We start from the raw sequence: 17,265 nt of genomic DNA on the forward strand, positions 1-17,265 counted from the left end.
AAAGAGAGGACCTAAATCATGAATAGCTGATGATCTGGGCAGAGCCAATTAATATTACCAAATAAGGTCTGAAAATTAGATAAAGTTATAAGATGATTAATTTTAATCTGAACAGGGGCTGAGGATTTAGCTCAGCGGCATAAGCACCTGCCTTGCAAGCAGGCAGTTGTGAGTTCGATCCCCAGTACATATAAAAAGGAAAAAGACAAAAAAAAAAAAGTTTAATATGAATAGTTTGGGGTACAATATGTCTTTGCTGGATGATATAACCCAAATATGAAAAAGGTGCCATGGTTTGTACCTTTTCAGGAGCCACAACTAGGCTGGCACTACCAAGGGTGTTGCCTAATTGGATAAATACTTGGTGCAAAGTGGATAAGGATTCATGTACTAATAGTATATCATCCATATAATGAGTAAGACAAATAGATGGATAAGCATGATGGACTGACAAAATAGCTGTGGCCACAAACTCATAAAGTCATAAAAATATAAAGTCATAAAACTCATAAAGTCATAAAAACATAAACTCATAAAAAACATAAAGTCAGACTATTTGCCATTCATTGTGGCAGACACCACTATTGGAAGCAGCATATAGGAGCCTGACGATTAACAGAAGGTAGACTAAAGGCAAAATGTTTTTTATCCTGGAGATGAAGGGAAATAGTAAAAAAGCAGTCTTTTAAAAAAATCAGTCGCCATGAGGGAAAAATGCAAAGGAATAGCTATGGGAGTGGGCAGTTCTGGTTGAAGTGCTCTCATAGGTTCCATGGTTTTATAGCAGCCTGCAAATCGTGTAATAATCTCCATTTTCCTGACTTTTTTATTATGAAAATTGGGGTATTCCAAAGGCTATTGAAGGATTCTAAATGTCCTGCCATCATTTGTTTGTAAACCAATATGTGAGCCCCTACAAGATTCTCCTGAGTGAGGGGCCACTGATCAACCCAAACAGGGTCATCAGATATCCAAGTTATCTTGGATGCCATCTGTGGTGTAGAAGCAATCAAGGCCCCTCCTGAAAATGTGAAGGTGCATATCCTGTGCCAAAACAATCCTGTTTTGAGTCTATTGGAAGAGATTCTCTCCTTCCTTGATTATTTTTACCAAGTCCTTGCGTGGGAAGAAAATCTTGTTGTAATATCTGATAAGTCACCAAAAAGGTAAGGCTAACCAAAAGTGCCCCCATATCCTATAATACATCATGGCTCCTAAATTGTCTTACATGGGAGAGGACATAAGGTGAGAAATGTCCAGAATGATCTTCTACATTCCTCTAGATTAACAGTTTAGCACATCTAGTATTGCCCATACCCTGTAGATCTGTAGTTGCCACATCCAGAGGCCATGCCATAGGCCAGTGATGTTGGGCAATAATAGAAACATCTGCTCCTGTCTAAAAGTCCTTTAAATACTTTTCCTTCAATGATCAGTTCCATCTTGGGGCGATCCTGCTTGATCTGTTGAATCCAATAAGTATTGGAAGACCTAAAGCCTTCGGATCCTCTTCCCTTATTTATAGATTTTCTAATTTTTGCCATAAGAAGAATAACCAATTGAGTAATACAAGAATCTGGGGTGATTTGAAGTGTTTTGAGTAAACTGAACCTTGATTTCCCCTGTATAGTCAGCATCCATGGCACCTGGCAAGACCTGAAGCCCTTTTAATGTGAGACCGCTATGACCTAGTAGTAGACCCACTTTGCCTTGAGGCAAACGCCCATAGACTCCAGTAGGAGTACTTGAGGTCCCATTTCAGCAGTTAGCATAAAACTGGAGGAAGAACCGAGGCCCAAGCCTCTGATGTCTTCTGTTACTGGCTAGAGGTCAGAAATGTGCTTCATTACAGCAGAGGGTAAGATTGGGGAGAAGTTGAGGAAAGTTCCCCTATTGTTTTGTGGGGCGGAGGCAGGCCCCATTGGAAGTTTTCCAAAATGGGCTAGCCTTCCACATCTATTTTTGACCTATAATCATTTTCCCAATGATATCCTTGTTGACACCTTGTACAATATGAGTGGGTTTTGTGGAAGAGACAGACAACAGCTGGGGTGCCCTGACAGGTGCAGCAGCAGAACAATCTTCAGCAAAATGCCCCTCCCCCCAAGAAAACAAATAGCTTTGTTTTTCCCCCTTTAGGCTGTGGGTTAATGACCTGAGTGATAGCTACTGCCAGTGCAGCTCCCCCACCCTGTACATATTATGGGCCAATATCTGCACAAATCTTAATCATCTCAGATGGTGTAGTTCACTTTCTTTACACCATTTATTTGCATTTTTAAAAGCCAGTTGTTGAACTATTAATTTACTAGTTTTTTTGTCACTTCTAATTCTCTCACTAGTTTGCAATAAGCATGCAGCAAAATCCTGAAATGGTTCCTCCGGGCCCTGATGAATAGAAGTCAAATCTAGGGCTGTCTAACCTTTTGAGAGCAGCTCCCTCCAGGCTCTTGTGGCTACTATTCTAACTTGATCATACACTTGCATACCAAAAGCAAGTGAACTGCCTGCAGTGGCAAAGACACCTTCTCTCATCAACCTATCTTCTGTAATAGCTATGTTCTGAGCAGCATTGCTCATGGCCCGGTCCATGCACAATTCAAAAAAATTTCCTTTTCACAACAAATAATCCCCCAGACTTAAACATGCTTTAGCTATTCCTTTCTGGTTATTTGGGGCCATAACTTGCTGTCCTAGAAGCTTTATAAAATCCAAGGTAAATGGGGCTTTAAGGCCATAGAAGACCCTAAAGCATTTTTTTAAGCATTTTTTAATTTTTTTTTTTTTTTTTTTTTTTTTGTACCAGGGATCAACCTTACGACCTTGTGCTTACCAGGCAAGTGTTTAAGTGTTTAAGCCACTGAGCTATATTCTCAGTGTTTACTTCTTTTAATGACTTAAACAGTACAGTTTCATGATGATGTATAACTTGTCCTGGGTTATTGGGGACTCAAAGTTCTGTAACTGGGTAGATATGCTGAAAACCTTCCATGTACTCACCTGCTCGTCTGGCTTCTTTTAGTGCCAACTGCAAGGGAAAGAAAATGGCTCTACTCCCTGAGAGGTGGCAGTTCCAACTTATGATGCAGGAAGATTTGAGCTGAAAAGGCAGGAATTGCCGCTTGTGGCTCAGCTAAGGTTATCAGGATGGTTGTCATTCCACCATCTTTTCCCTGCTTGGGACTTGATTTTAAAATAGTGCCTGGAGTCAATTCCACTGTGGTTGTCTCAAGAAACTTAAGATTATTAAGACCCTGTCTAATATAAATGCACAAAAAGAATGTAAATAATGGAACCAGGCATACAACAAACAGTTCCTTATACATTTGTGACTCTTTAGCATATGTTTGTCCCATAATTAGACAACTGATATAATCAATATACTTTTTCTTCTTCTTTTCAGGTCAGGGTTTCTCACAAGCCTATTTTTAACTGTGGCCCTAGAGAATAAGGGTTTTTTTCAGTGACCCAATCTTTATACCAATACCAGTACATTCCAGTAATGAATACTGACCTATACCAATTCATTTTTCCTCCTAGTTGTGCACAATGAGAAGTGTCCCTTTGCCCATGATCTCTTACCCTGTCCAAGTTCAGATACATATACCATGACCCATGCGGCTCTTGAGGTTCCTGGGGTGAAGACTATGTGAGGACGAGAAAGAGACAAAGCTGGGGTCAGGTGGAGCCCTTACTGACCCGATAGGGGAAAGGAACTCCTCAGCCACTGTACAGTTCATTTACACACTCAGAAGGATGTCAGTTTCAATCTCTCTGCCTAGCCAACCCATTGGACTGTCTAGGGGCTGGGTGTCTTTCTGAGCCAAAGCAATTTCTTCACTTAACCTACCCCAGGTGTTCTTTGTTCTTGGGATGGCCATACCCCGACCATGCATGTATGGTCAATTTCCAGCTTCAGTGGCTCCCAACAGACAGCTAACCAGTTTTATGGTCCGAATTCCAGACCAGGTACATATGGCTTCCCAGATTGGTACTTATCCTGGGAATCCCTTAACTAGCAGGACCCTATGAGGTTGGTTATCCCGTGTGGTGCTGGCTTGGGTCCCCAGAGCCCTCATACAGCCAGAGGCTTTCTCAATCCCAGTGCAGTCAGCACAGCAGTGCTGAACCCAAGGCTGATGCTGGCCAGCATAGGGTACCTTCATGTTTATCACCAAAAGACAAGAGAAGCAGGTGGACACATGCATCTGTTTAGGTCAAATGGTTTAAAGTATGAGGCATATTTTTTCTTTTTGCAGTACTGGTATTGAGCCCAGGGCCTCACAAAAGCTAGGCAAGTGTGCTGCCACTATACTACATCCCCAGCCCCAAGCCATGTATTTTTATGTGCAGCATATCATTTGTGGCACATGAAACATTTTCTAGAGCCCTGCACAGTTCTCACTCATTGCTTTGGGAACTTGTCCTGTTCCCACTGTGGTCTAAGATGGCTGATGGGACATGAACACACTGAAAGTGCCCTACCTAAAGGCCAGCAGGCCTCTGATGCTGGGTGGCAAATGAGCAGGAAGGTGATGGGGCAGGACTGGGGGCTTTGGCACTGCTTTGCACAAATGACTTCCGTGTCCTCAGCTCAGCATGCCACATAAGCAGCAGATCAGCAAACACCAGAGAGGGTTGGTAATACAGCCCTCCTGGCTTTGTTGCTTGGGGTGAGGAGCTGGCTGGGACTGTGTCCATTCTGGGCCTGGATTTTGGAGGGTCTTACCCAGAGTTGGGTGGCTGACCCTGGACCATGTCCAGGATGTCAGTGCCAACAAGTCTAAGGGGTCATTCATGGAAAGCTGGACACAAATGACCTATTTCTTATCCTATTTTTGAATTAGGTGGGCTTAGGAAACCATACTTGTCACTGTCTTTCTCTCCTACCTGGCCTGGAGGTCTGCTGCCGCTGGCTGTAGATTTCAGCATAACTCTCCTGACTGAGGCCGTTCCTATTCCATCAAAATGGTCCTGGGTTTCAAACTCATGTTTTGTGCACAGGCTCTCCCACTGAAGCTTGTAGGCGAGCCCCACCCCCACCTACTACTTACCTCTCAGCTCCTCTGTGCTTTGCAGCCCTGATGTCAGTTTGTTTTGGTTTGTTTGTGAAACAGGGTTTTCCACTAAGTAAAATTCAGGCTGGCTTCAAACTTACAGCAGTTGTCTCACCCTACCACATGCTGAAATTACATGCATGTGCCACTATGCCCAGCTCATGTAATTCTTTGTCTCTTTCCATCTGACTTTTCCACTAGAAAAGCTTGTTGAGGCAGAGAGCATAACTTATGTTAACATTATAAAGGCCCAGCACCATGGTAAATTGGGGCTGAGGAAATGCCTCATTTAATTTACAGGGAATGAGCTGGGACTACTGGACAGTTTCATGGCTGGAAGTGCTGGAGGCCAAGGTATAGTAGTAAATAGTATGAGTTACACAAACCCTTACACAGATCAAAAATTCAAATATTTGCCATAGAATCTCATGAGGGACTTACATTCTCTAAGTCTCTGTAACCTGCCCTCTAAGGGAGTGGAGCTGAAGGGCTGAGCCCCCAAACAGCCTCTGTGACAGGCCACATCGCTGCCTCACCAGTGCCCCATACAGTGCCACAGCTCATTTTCAGTACTTGCTCTGAAGGTCAGCTACACCATGAACACAAGGATAAGAGGGAAGGGGAGAGCATCTTCATCTTCTGCCCTATCTGCCTGAGTTTCTCCTCAACTCTAAAAAATGTGCAGGCATGAATAGGATACAAGGTGTCAGAAATGTTGCTGGCAGCCAGCTGGACTCCTCTGTGCTATGTATCTGGTCTGTGTATGGATTTCAAGCAGAGTGAGAATGGGCAGATGCTGGTCACAGGCTCCTGTTGAAGTGGTGGTGAGCCTATGGCATGTGCCTCAGCAAGCTGTTTGTCACTGAAAGCTCTAAAAAGTTTACCATCACTGTCCTACAAACAGAGGATGGACACTCCTATTTCCAATCACACTAAACTTGAACACATTCATCATCACTGTTTATCAAATGATCCCTTCAGCCTGACCCACCTTCCTGCCCTCTTTACTGAGGGAAAAGAGAGGTCGGGCACCCACCTCAGCTATTTGGTACCTTCTGGAATTTTCATACTGTTGGTGTCCCAGAAGCTGCCACCTATCTCACAGAAACAGAGCCCTTTTGTTTTGGAAGTCATCAGGGAGAACAATGGTCTTTATTTGAAAAAACAATATTTGTATACAAGAAAGGATGATTGTATATCTGGGTCTCTTGTTCCCTGGCTCAGGGCTGTAAGGTGGAGGTCAGAGCTGGTTGTCCCCTTTGTGCTGCTCCAGCCACTGGTCCAGTGTCTGGGCCTTGGGGTTGAGGCGCAGGGTCAGTTCAATGTTGCGGTCAGGTTTCATGGCATAGAAGCGAAACATGTTAGCTAAGTCGCAGGATCCAGGGAAGTCAAGCTTCTCATAGTCCTCAGGAGTTATCTGGAACCAGAGGGAGCCCAACATGTCTAGCCTCCTCCAGCATTCTGGAAAGGCAGCCAGAAGCAGGGGGGCTTGGTCTCCCCACATCCTTCCCAGAGCCACTGTTGGCCTCTAGATTGGTGACTGCAGTTCTCACTATGAGGTCATTTGAAAACTTTCCAAAAGGGAAAGTTTGTTTTGTTTGTATTTTTTTGAGACAGGGTCTCACTATGTAGTTCATTTTGGCCTTGAACTCACTATGTAGATAGGCTGTCCTCGAACTTGTGATGATTCTCCTGCCTAAGCCTCCCAAATGCAAGGATTACAGGCATCCACCATCACAGCTGGCAAGAAGAGAGTTTGGAAATCACTGCTCTGAAGAACTACCTGATAATGTTAGTCAGTCTAAAAACCGTACTTTCAGTATCATGAGATGAAAAATGTCTTAGTCCCTTCTAAACCAGAAAAATCAAAAGTCAAAAACTATTCTTTGCTCACTCAAATTATGTCTCTTTTGAGGGAGGTGCTTACTGGGGATTCAACTTAGGGCCTTCATACTGAGCTACTTCTCTAGCCCTCCTCCCTTTACATTTTGAGACAGGATATTGCTATGTCACTAAATTGCCCACATGGGACTAGAATTCACGATTCTCCTGCCTCAGCCTCCCAGAGAGCTGGGATTACAGGGGTATACCACTATGTTGAGTTGAACTAAATCCTAACTCTTTGGCTCCTTCACAACCCTTTGGGAGACTAAGGCAGAAGAATCAATCCCAGTATTTGGGAAGCTGAGACAGGAGAATTATAGTGAGTTTGAGGCCAGCCTGGGCTACAGTGAGTTCAAGGCCAGCCTGAACTACACATCGTGACCCTTTCTCAAAAAAAACAAACCATGGGGCTGGAGATTTAGCTCAGCGGCATAAGCGCCTGCCTTGCATGCAGGCAGTCTTGAGTTCGATCCCTGGTACCGATAAAAACGAAAAAGACAAAAAAAAAAAAACAAACCAAAACAAAAAACACTAGGATGCATCTCAGTACAAAGGCCAAATTTAGATTTTTAAAAGATTACCCATGACTTAGCCTAGGTCTTTTTTTTTTTTTTAAAGCAACACATGGCCACTTAGTATGTTTTCTAGGCACTGTGATAAGAAAACTAATGTCAATTACTGAGATGTTAATATACCCATTTTACAAATCAGGAAGTGGAAGTAGGAAGGGGTCAGGGAACAGGCCCAACTTCACACCTTTATGGCGTTTGAAGGACTGGGCTAGAACCAGGATCAGCGTACATGAGCATGACTCCCTATCCAATCCCCTCTTTCTTTCCTACTGTTGCTATTTGGGTCTGGGTAGGGGTTCCGTTCGTGGTTTGTTTCAACCCAGTGTCACCAGTTTTCTTTGTTGTTGTTGTTGTTTTATTTTGAGACAAGGTCTCCCTATGTAGTTCAGGCTTGAACTCACTATGTACCCAAGAATGACCCTGAACTCATGGCAACCCTCTGCCTCAGACTCCTGATTGCTGTAATTATAGATGTATATCACTATGCCAGGCCCCAGACTTTAATGAGTAAGACAACATTAGAAACAAAGCATCCAGGAGTCTGGCCAGAAAACTTAATAGTCATCAGAAAGAAGAAGTGGGGAGGGTGGGCGGCAATGGTACTCTGGCTACCCAGCCACACCAAGAGGAAATGGATCTGGCCTCTGTCTCTCAATATGTACCCTACATAGGGAAGACCCAGTGGACACTACCTTTTCAACTTCCTTGCCTTGGCTCCTACAATCCATTCTTTCTGGAAATTTTCTGTCTCCTTGGTAAAATGCCTAAGCCAAAAATTTCACTCTGGCCATACTAATGTCTCAAGAACAGCACAACATGAATGTTTTTGGGTTTTTTTGTCTTTTTCATTTTTATTGGTACCAAGGATCGAACTCACGACCGCCTGCTTGCAAGGCAGGTGCTTATGCCACTGAGCTAAAATCCCTAGCCCCCTACAACATGAATGTTAACAACGACAGTTAATTTAGATTTACATTGTTCAGAGGGATGGGAAGCTGTGGATACTTCTTTCCTATAACCCCAAAGGACCCTTTGGGAGTTAGAAGCTAGAGGCTAGTCCCTTGTAGCAACTGGGACAACATCCCCTCCCCATCCCCAGAAGAATAAGCCCTCTTGGGCCAGGGATTTACTCAGTGGCATAAGCACCTGCCTGGCAAGCACAAGGTCGTGAGTTCAATCCCCAGTACAAAAAAAAAAAAAAAAAAAAAAAGAATAAACCCACCTTGGTGTGGTGCACAGTCTTGCCGGTATGCCTGGTAAGCAGTGCAGCATATTCCTCTGCAGTATGCCTGCAAGTACTAAGCCCAATGTTCTGCCCCACGTACTCTTCTGGCATCTTCAGCAGGCTGAGCACCACAGGACCCAGGTCACTCACAGCCATGCCATCCATCGGGATATCACCCATGGGCAAGTCTGTGGGGCAGAGAGATATGCTGGCAGACACAGCCTCCTCAAGGTGTTTAGGGCTGTATTCCCAGCAGTGAGTCCACTGGGTACCTAGACACTGACCTATGTGAAGTCAGGAATGGGTGGATCCTGTTATCTTCTTCACCCAAAAAGAGGGGTCACCCAGCTGCTTATTCAGATCATCCAAGGGGCCTGAGAGGATACAGCCTGTTACAGCTTATGTCTAGATGTTACCCCAAAACCTCATGCAGTCATACGTGAGACTTTTCAGTGGTGGCTGGATCTAGAGTGTCTGATGCCAGGATTAAGGATGCGATGTTGGGACTGATTCATGGTTCAATGCCAGGATTAACAGTGCCCCACCAAGTAACTTCGATAGAATATAAGGGACAGAAAGAATGCTATAGTCACTGGCTACTTTGCTGCCTTCTGCCCACCATGAGCTGTTTTTCCTGTGCAATGCTCTTCTACCAAGCCACCCTGCCTTGAAGCCAGCCAATTATAGACCGAAACCTCTAGAAACTATTGCCTGAAATGAACCTTTTCTCTTTTAACTGTGGGTATTGGATATTTTGTCTCATCAATGAAAGAAGACAGCTCCATTCAGGAATATAACGCAAAGTATTCCTGACAACTGCCCTGCATAATATAAAGGGCAGTGTCAGCAGGCTATTCCTAGCATTGGACTTCATGTACAGATGAACAGGACACCCCTGGACTCTGGCAGGATTTTATCCCTCTCAGTGATCTTAAAACAGAGGACAATGAGTAGCCATCAGGCACCAACCTCTCCCACTCTGGCTGCTAATGTGTCCTGTTCTTGTCTACTCCCTGACTGTGCAGGGCACATGTTGGCTGAGGTTTCCTTTCAAATTGGGGCCCATGCATACCCTATGAAGCAGATCCTATGAAGATCCTGAGCAGACCCTATTTTGTGAAATCTATAAAAATCTATCTAAATCTTTTTTTTTAGGGGGAGGAGTTTTGCTGGGGATACAACCCAGGGGCCTTGCACAATTCTACCAACTGAACTATATGCCCAGCCCTCCTTATCTTTGAAGAAAAAGTAACAACCATGTTCCTTTCTCTGTAGCTGTCCAAAGAGCAAAACAACACATCATCACTGCCACAGATTTTCTTATATGGACATAATCAAGGCTCAAGTCTTAGACATGATGTGAGGGAACCAGAGCTTGGGCCCAGAACCACCTGACAAACCTGCTTTTCTTTTCTATTATACTTGTGACTTTACAGGGTGAGAACTCTGCTCACTGTACAGGGGGAAGGACACTCACTCAGCAAGTAGCTCTTTCCATCTGGAGCTTTCTGGGGCAAAAAGTATGAGAGGAGGTTCTCAAAATAGCAAGGCAGCCGCACGCTGGTCATGGGAACACCAATGTCTCGGAAATATTCCTCCACTTCCCCTTTGCCATCAAAGTGGCCAGCTGCCAGCTTCCCAGCCGTCAGCTTTTTGATGTTCTCCAACCCACTGTAGACTATGTAGTGGAGGCCCAGGCGCTTGGCCAGATCAGCTAGCAGCTTTCCCTAGTGGACAGAAATGAGACCATAAGGCTAAGAGGAAGGATATGAGTCTTTATCCATACCATTCACTGATGCTCTAATCCCAGACCTGTAACAAATGTGAGGCTAAAACCCAGGCACCTCTACTGAGGAAAAAACTTGCCCTTCCTGAATGATGTTCATACACCGTACATCTCCTTCAACTCAGAACTATAAGCCTTCTACCAGCAGGCTATGAGGTCACCTTTCTAGAACATTTGCTTATTGTCAACTGCAGCACACCATGTGCACCAAGAAATATGGGCAGGTGTGCTGCCCACAGAGAACCATCTGACACCCATATCCTATTCTTGCTGGCCTGGGTCTTAGCCACAGGGCTCCACCAACTTCCTTGGAGAAGGTGCTGTGGGTTGGCAGTTAAGCACACAGGTTGGATGACCCAGGATGTATGATATAACTATTCTGACCTCATCAGTTAAATGCAAATAATAATAATAATAATAATAATAATATAATATAATAATACCAGGCATGGTAGCATGGGCTTATAATCATAGCTATTACAGAGACTGAGGCATGAGGATCACAAGTTCCAGTCTGGGAAACTTACCAAGCCCTTGTCTCAAAATAAAATTGCACTAGGTATGGTGGTACATGCTTGTCATCCCAGCATCTGGTAGGTTGTGGCAGGAGGATCGTCATAAGTCTGAGGCCAGCTTGAGCTACACAGTGAGTTCAAGCCAGCCTAAACTATATAGCAAGACCCTGTCTACAAACAAACAAATATAAAGAAAAAGAGAAATTAAAGAAAAGGCAGGATGTGCTATTATCCCAGCACTCAGGAATCAGAGAAAGAATTGGCTTGAGTTCAAGGTCAGCTGTGCTATGTAGTTGACTTCAAGGTCAGCCTAAACTGTGTAACAAGACCATCTCAAAAACGAACAAAGGGCTAGGGATACGTCCCACTGGTAGATCATTTGTCTAGCAAACATGAGGCTTTGGATTCAATATCCAGGACTAGAAAGGGAAAAAAAGGACCCAAGCAACCAATATTTGCTTCACTATGTAGGGGGTTAGGATAGTACCTCTAAGATATGTCCATGTCCTCACCCCTGAAAACCTATGACTCTAACCTTATTTGGAGAAAGGGTCTTTGCAGCTGTCATTAAGGATCTTTAGATAAGATTATCCAAGATTAATAAAGTAAGTTCTAAATCCAATGCTAAGTGTTCTTACATGAGACAAAAGAATAAAAGACAAAGGCACAGAAATTGGAGAGAAACAGCCACAAGCCAAGTAATGACTGAAGCCACTAGCACCTAGGAGATGTGAGAAGGGATTCTCTCCCGGAGCCTTTGGAAGGAGTGTGACCTTGGTCACTGCTTGAGTTTTTATCTTCTAGCTTCCAGAACCATGAGAAAATCAGTGTCTATGGATCTTAAACCATCTGGATTATATTCTTTCATTATAGTATCCCTAAAGCAGCTCACAGAGGTTTCTCAGAATGAAAGAGATGAGATCTACTCTAATAAGAGTAGTAGTCTTTGTCCATTCTGTGTGCTATAGTTTGGATGTGGTCTGTCACCTCACAGTTCATGTGCTTAAGAATTTGTCCCCCATCAAAGCCCACAGGGGCATGAAGACGAGTAGAAAGGTCACAGTGCTCAGTCCTCTGTGGCAAGATGGAGCTGTTTTTTTGGTGGTGGTGGTGGTAGTACTAGGGATTAGACCAAGGAGCACTTAGCTGCATCTCCAATTCTTTTATTTTATTTTACTTAAGTCTTTTTGAGACAAGGTTTCACTATGTAGTTCAGGCTGGCCTTGAACTCACTTGGTAGCCCAAACTGGACCTCAAACTATTAGTGATCCTCTTGCTTCAGCCTCCCAAGTCCTGGGATTACAGATGTGCACCACCACACCTGGTTTGCTATTTTGAGACAGGGTCTAAATTGCCCAGGCTAGCTTTGAACTTGTGATCCCCTGCCTCAATCTCCCAAGTAGCTGAGATTATACATATGCTCCTAAAAACTAGCACTCCCAGCATAGCACCTGCCTGGCAAGTACAAGGTTGTGAGTTTGATCCCTGATACAAAAATAAAAAATAAAATAAAACAAACACAACTAGCACTCCCAATCATGGTGCCCCCTCTCAACCTGCTGGGAGCAGCTGAAGCTGGAGATAGATCACACATACCACACTTCCCAGGCTAACCCAAGGCCGGTCCCAAGAACAAAGAGCACCTTCCTATATTTTGTGTTTTTAAAAAAAAGAGCACCTGGGGCAAACCACATGAACAAGCTGCTGCAACCCTGGAAACACCAAGCCCTAAGCAAGGAGTGTCACCTTGACTTTATCTCGCTAAATGTATAAACAAACGCCCATACAGTGGTTGAGCGAATTGCTTTTCTTCCATCACGAGACAGGGTTCAACCTGACCTCCATTTTCCTCTCTATACTTTCCCATCCTCTGCATTGTCCTCCCCTGCCCCCCAACATCTACAGCTGCTGCCAGACACAATACCAACCCCCAAAACTCCCCTCACCTGCTTAACCTCTTGCTCTTGGCTGCAATTCTCCCAGTAGTTGGTCACAATGAAAGCAGCATGAGCTCCAGTCAGGGCCAGTTCCATGCTGGCTTCATCATCCTGGTTTCCCTGCACTACTTCTGCACCTTGTAGTCTCAACTCGTTGGCAGCCTTCTGCCTAGGGTTCCGGGTCACCACTCGAACCCTGAATGTCCCATCTTCCAGGAGTGTGCGGGCTACTGAGCCCCCTTGGGCACCTGCAAGGTGTCAGAAACACAAACAGATCCCACAGTGGGTGAAGCCTGGAAGACACTGGTCCACTACAGCAGGAAATAGTCACGCATGATTCTCATTAAATCAGTTATGTGCCCACTTCAGCAGCAGACATTCTAAACCAGTGATTTATTTTTGTAGTATAAGAAATTGAACTCAGGGCCTCATGATTCTAGGTAAGCAGTATACCACTGAGCTACATTCCCAGCTTCATTAAACCCATTTTTTAAATTTTATTTTTAAAACCACTTTTTAAAACCACATTTTAAAAACCCATTTTTAAAACCACTTTTAAATAATAGCTTTCCTGAAATAAAACTCTTAGTATAGACAGCTGAGGATATAGCTCAGTGGCTCAGTGCCTGCCTGGCTAACACAAGGTCCTGAGTTCAATTTCTGGAACAAAAAAAATCATTTACCTGGCTAGGGTTTAGCTCAGTGGAACAAGTGCCTGCTTAGCAAGTGGCAAGGTCATGAGTTCAATCCCACATACTGAAAAAAAGGTCATTTACCATAATATTTGGGTTAGGGGGGGTAGGTCTTTTTATTTTTATTCTTTTTGATACAGGGTCTTGTTTTGCAGTTCAGGATGGCCTTAAACTCACTTTGTAGCTCCGGCTGATCTCAAACTTGCAATGATCCTTTTGCCTCAGCCTCCCAAGTGCTGGGATTACAGGCATGCACCACCACATACTCAGCTCCCAATGCCATTTTAAAATTTTGATTGTCTTGTTTGGTCCTGAAGTTTTTGAAACTGGGTCTTGGTGTAGCTCAAGTTTGCCTTGAACTTACTGTAGCCCAGGCTGGCCTAGAACTAGAAAAAACTTGTGATGCTCCTGTTTGAGCTACCTAAATCCTGAGGTTACAGGCATGCCCCAGTTCACACTTCACCCTTTCAAAGAATTTTACTTGGGCACAAGGTAATGTGTGCATACCTGTAGTCTCAGCTATTGAGGAGGCTTACACTAAAAGTCACTTGAGTTCAGGAAATTGAGGCCAGATTAACGGATGCACTGAGAACCTGTCTCAAAAAAAAAAAAAAAAAAAAAAAAGAAGAACTGTCAAATTAAAATCAGCCAGGGCCATGGATTTAGCTCAGCAGCATAAGCGCCTGCCTAGCAAGTGTGGGGTTGTGAGTTTGATCTGTGGTACCAAAAAAAAAAAAAAGATTATCAGCCAGCGTAGTGGTGTGTGCCTGTAATTCCAGCATTTAGGAGGCTGAAGCAAAAAGATCACTGCAAGCCGGTCGTGGTGGCTCATGCCTGTAATCCCAGCACTCAGGAGGCTGAGGCAGGAGGATCGTTGTGAATTCGAGACCAGCCTGGGCTACAAAGTGAGCTCAAGACCAGCCTGAACTGCATAGCGAGACCTTGTCTCAAAAAGACAAAAAAAAAAGATCACTCCAAGTTCAAGGTCAGTTTGCACTACACAGCAAGATTAAGATCAGCCTGACTACATAGCAAACAAGTGAATCAATCATCAAATTACATCAAATAATCAGAAAGGCATAGTGGCACAACCCTGTAATCCCAGCACTCTGACAGAATGAGAACTATCATAAACTCCAGCTTATTTTGGACAAATTCTCAATTTAGCAAAACCCTGTCTCTAATTTTTTAAAAAGGCCTGGGAATTGTAGCTCATTCCAAAGGTTCTGTAAACAATTCCCAATACTAGGGAAGGGCGCACCTTGGTAACTGATGGAAGAGGGGTGTAGGAAATTTTAACGTTGGTATCCTCTTCAAATCACCTTGTTGTGAGGTAGAACCCAAGGACCCATGCATGCTAGGCAACGGCTTTACCATGGAGTTAAATCCTCCAACCCTTATTTTGAGTCAGGATCTTACTAAATTATTTAGGTCTGCTTTACATTTAGGGTGCTCCTGCTTCCAACCTCCCAGGTGGCTGGGATTGCCAGGGTGCGCCACCAAGACCATTTACTTATTTTTCAATGCACTAGTAATGTGTGCCCCAGTCGAGCACCGCACCTTCCTGCTTCCGTGGACCCGAGGACCCACAGAATTCAATGCTTGGACTCAGCTGTAAGCCCTGCACTCTCAAGCCTCGCTTACCTGTGGCTCCAAAAACCACCACCAATTTCTTGTCGGCCATGAGGGCCAAAGCCCTACTGGAAAAGTTTCGAGAAGCTGGGCTAGTGAGGCCGCGGAGTTGGAAAGGGGGCAGAGATTTCCTCCAAAACTTAAGGCACTGCGAGCTAACAGAAGGTGGGGAGAAAGTGTTATCTGGAATCTGAGTCTCAAGTCCACCACCACCACCACCACCACCCCAAGACCTGCAACCCTGCTCCCTCCAGGTCCAGTCCCCAGTCCTGGAGGCCCAGGTGAGAAAACCTCGCGGGAACTGGGATCCGAGTCCCGCAGTAGAGTCCACTGGAAGGGGGGACGCGGCACTACGCGCCTGACAGCCCACGCATGCAGCATTAGTTCACCCTGGTTGAACCCTCTCCCGGCCGCACTTGGTCGGAGCCCCTCGCTGCCCAGCCCCTGGACGCCTGCGGGCCCCACAATCAAGCCAGCATGTTTCTGTCCCCCGCCCCTGACATAGATGGTTCATCCCAGCTCGGTGGAGACAGATGTAGCGCGCGAAAAAGGGTTTTCCTCCGGGAGGGAGCCTGGTAGGTCGCAGTGTAAGTCGGTTCCGACCTCAGCGCGTGTGGGTGGGGGTGGGGGGCCCTCGAACCCACTGCCATGTGAAACGAAACAATAAAAAAGTGTGTAGAGGGGAAGTTAGATCTTTACCATGAACATTGGCATTTTTCAGGTATTGGCTGTCACCTATAGACAATTGCATTGAGAGGACTGTTGATGCCGGCACATACAGGAATTTACGAATAGACAAAGCAAAGTAGAAAACTCTGCAGTTTATTTAGATCGAGTTTCCCAAGAAAAGCCAAGGATTTAGCTCAGTGGCTCAAGCGCTTGCCTGGTGAGGGCAAGGTCGTGAGTTCGATCCCCTATACAAAAAAAAAGTTTCCCAAGAAATACCACCTGTCATGGCGAGAGATTTTGACTTTACGAGAACTTAAAAATAAGTCTAGACAGCAAAAATTATCCAGAGAATGTCTGTAAGTCTTTTCCTGGATCTTTAACATCTTGTAGATGTTTGGGGAGCAGCTGCATTGAGTTTAAAATTTTGTATTTATATATGGGGAATGTTGAGACAGGTTCTTGCTTTGTAGTTCAGCTGGCCTTAAATTCACATCAAAAACTTGTTGGTGTCTTAAACCGCCTACCAAGGAGTGTTTAACTGGAGTTCTTTGTTAAAGGTTTTATACAGAATTCAGCGCTTAAGTGTTGTAGCCCATAGGGAATAACACCAATTTTGTCATAAAGGCGTGTTATTGTGGTTGTATAATCCCCACAAAATATTCTTTAAAATATTTCAATTTTATGAGTTTATAATGTTAAACAATGAGCACTTAACAGGCAAAAAAAAGTATTGAATTTTTATTATTGAGTTTATAAAAAAGCATCAAATTTTTCAACTTTTTTGGTGTACAAAGTCTAAAATGTAACAAATTCCTATATGAGCTACAATGAAAATATCAATACAACTCTACAAAAAAAAATCTTTACTTCAATTACCACACCTAGGGCGGTCTTCACACATGACAACAGCACATTCCTATTTGACTAACACTTGCTTACACTGACAGCACATGTTGCTTTCCTGGCATTTTTGTAGGACAAACCTGACATCTTGCTAGCCTAGCTATTTTGGCAGGAGGTTCTTATCATATTATAAAATCTGTAGTTAATAGAAACATGAAATATGAACAAAGTATTAAATTCTTGATATGGATTATGCATTTAGTGTAAACATCAACATTTTCACATCAGCTTGTTACTTGCTTACAGAACCTAAAAGATAACATCAAAAATAAAAACCTACCTGAATTACAATATAAATACAAACAAAAGTCCACCCCAGAAGTAACTACTTGAACTGTCACACCCAAGGCAGTCTTCACCCATGACAACAGCATGTTCCATACACAAGTATCA

General features: G+C 44.1%; 1 protein-coding gene across 2 annotated transcripts; it reads right to left on the bottom strand.

The window, feature by feature from the left end:
- Positions 1-6,173: 6,173 nt before the first annotated feature.
- Positions 6,174-15,591, bottom strand: Nmral1 (NmrA like redox sensor 1). 2 transcript variants are annotated; one of them, XM_003478144.5, is made up of 5 exons: positions 15,313-15,583; positions 12,986-13,224; positions 10,216-10,465; positions 8,736-8,926; positions 6,174-6,474 (listed from the first exon to the last, which is right to left on the bottom strand). In XM_003478144.5, exons 1-5 carry the CDS (start codon positions 15,350-15,352, stop codon positions 6,298-6,300), a joined length of 897 nt encoding a protein of 298 aa, XP_003478192.2. In that variant the 5' UTR covers positions 15,353-15,583; the 3' UTR covers positions 6,174-6,297. The 2 variants fall into 2 exon arrangements, with proteins under 2 accessions (XP_003478192.2, XP_063082484.1); XM_063226414.1 differs by lacking the exon at positions 6,174-6,474 and adding an exon at positions 9,023-9,112 and having other exon boundaries at positions 8,737-8,926; positions 15,313-15,591.
- Positions 15,592-17,265: the final 1,674 nt, after the last annotated feature.

The sequence above is a fragment of the Cavia porcellus genome, unplaced genomic scaffold (genome assembly GCF_034190915.1).
Source record: "Cavia porcellus strain 051 isolate PalLab524CR breed Dunkin Hartley unplaced genomic scaffold, mCavPor4.1 scaffold_16, whole genome shotgun sequence".
Classification (NCBI taxonomy): domain Eukaryota; kingdom Metazoa; phylum Chordata; class Mammalia; order Rodentia; family Caviidae; genus Cavia; species Cavia porcellus.

What these genes read in the sequence shown, in the direction of transcription:
- Nmral1 (XM_003478144.5), bottom strand. Translation starts at nt 15,352, where the DNA reads ATGGCCGACAAGAAATTGGTGGTGGTTTTTGGAGCCACAG. An exon ending in AAGAGCAAGAGGTTAAGCAG is followed by an intron (nt 10,466 to 12,985) that starts GTGAGGGGAGTT and finishes TCTGTCCACTAG; the next exon opens with GGAAAGCTGCTAGCTGATCT. An exon ending in AGACTGTGCACCACACCAAG is followed by an intron (nt 6,475 to 8,735) that starts GTGGGTTTATTC and finishes CTCTGGTTCCAG; the next exon opens with ATAACTCCTGAGGACTATGA.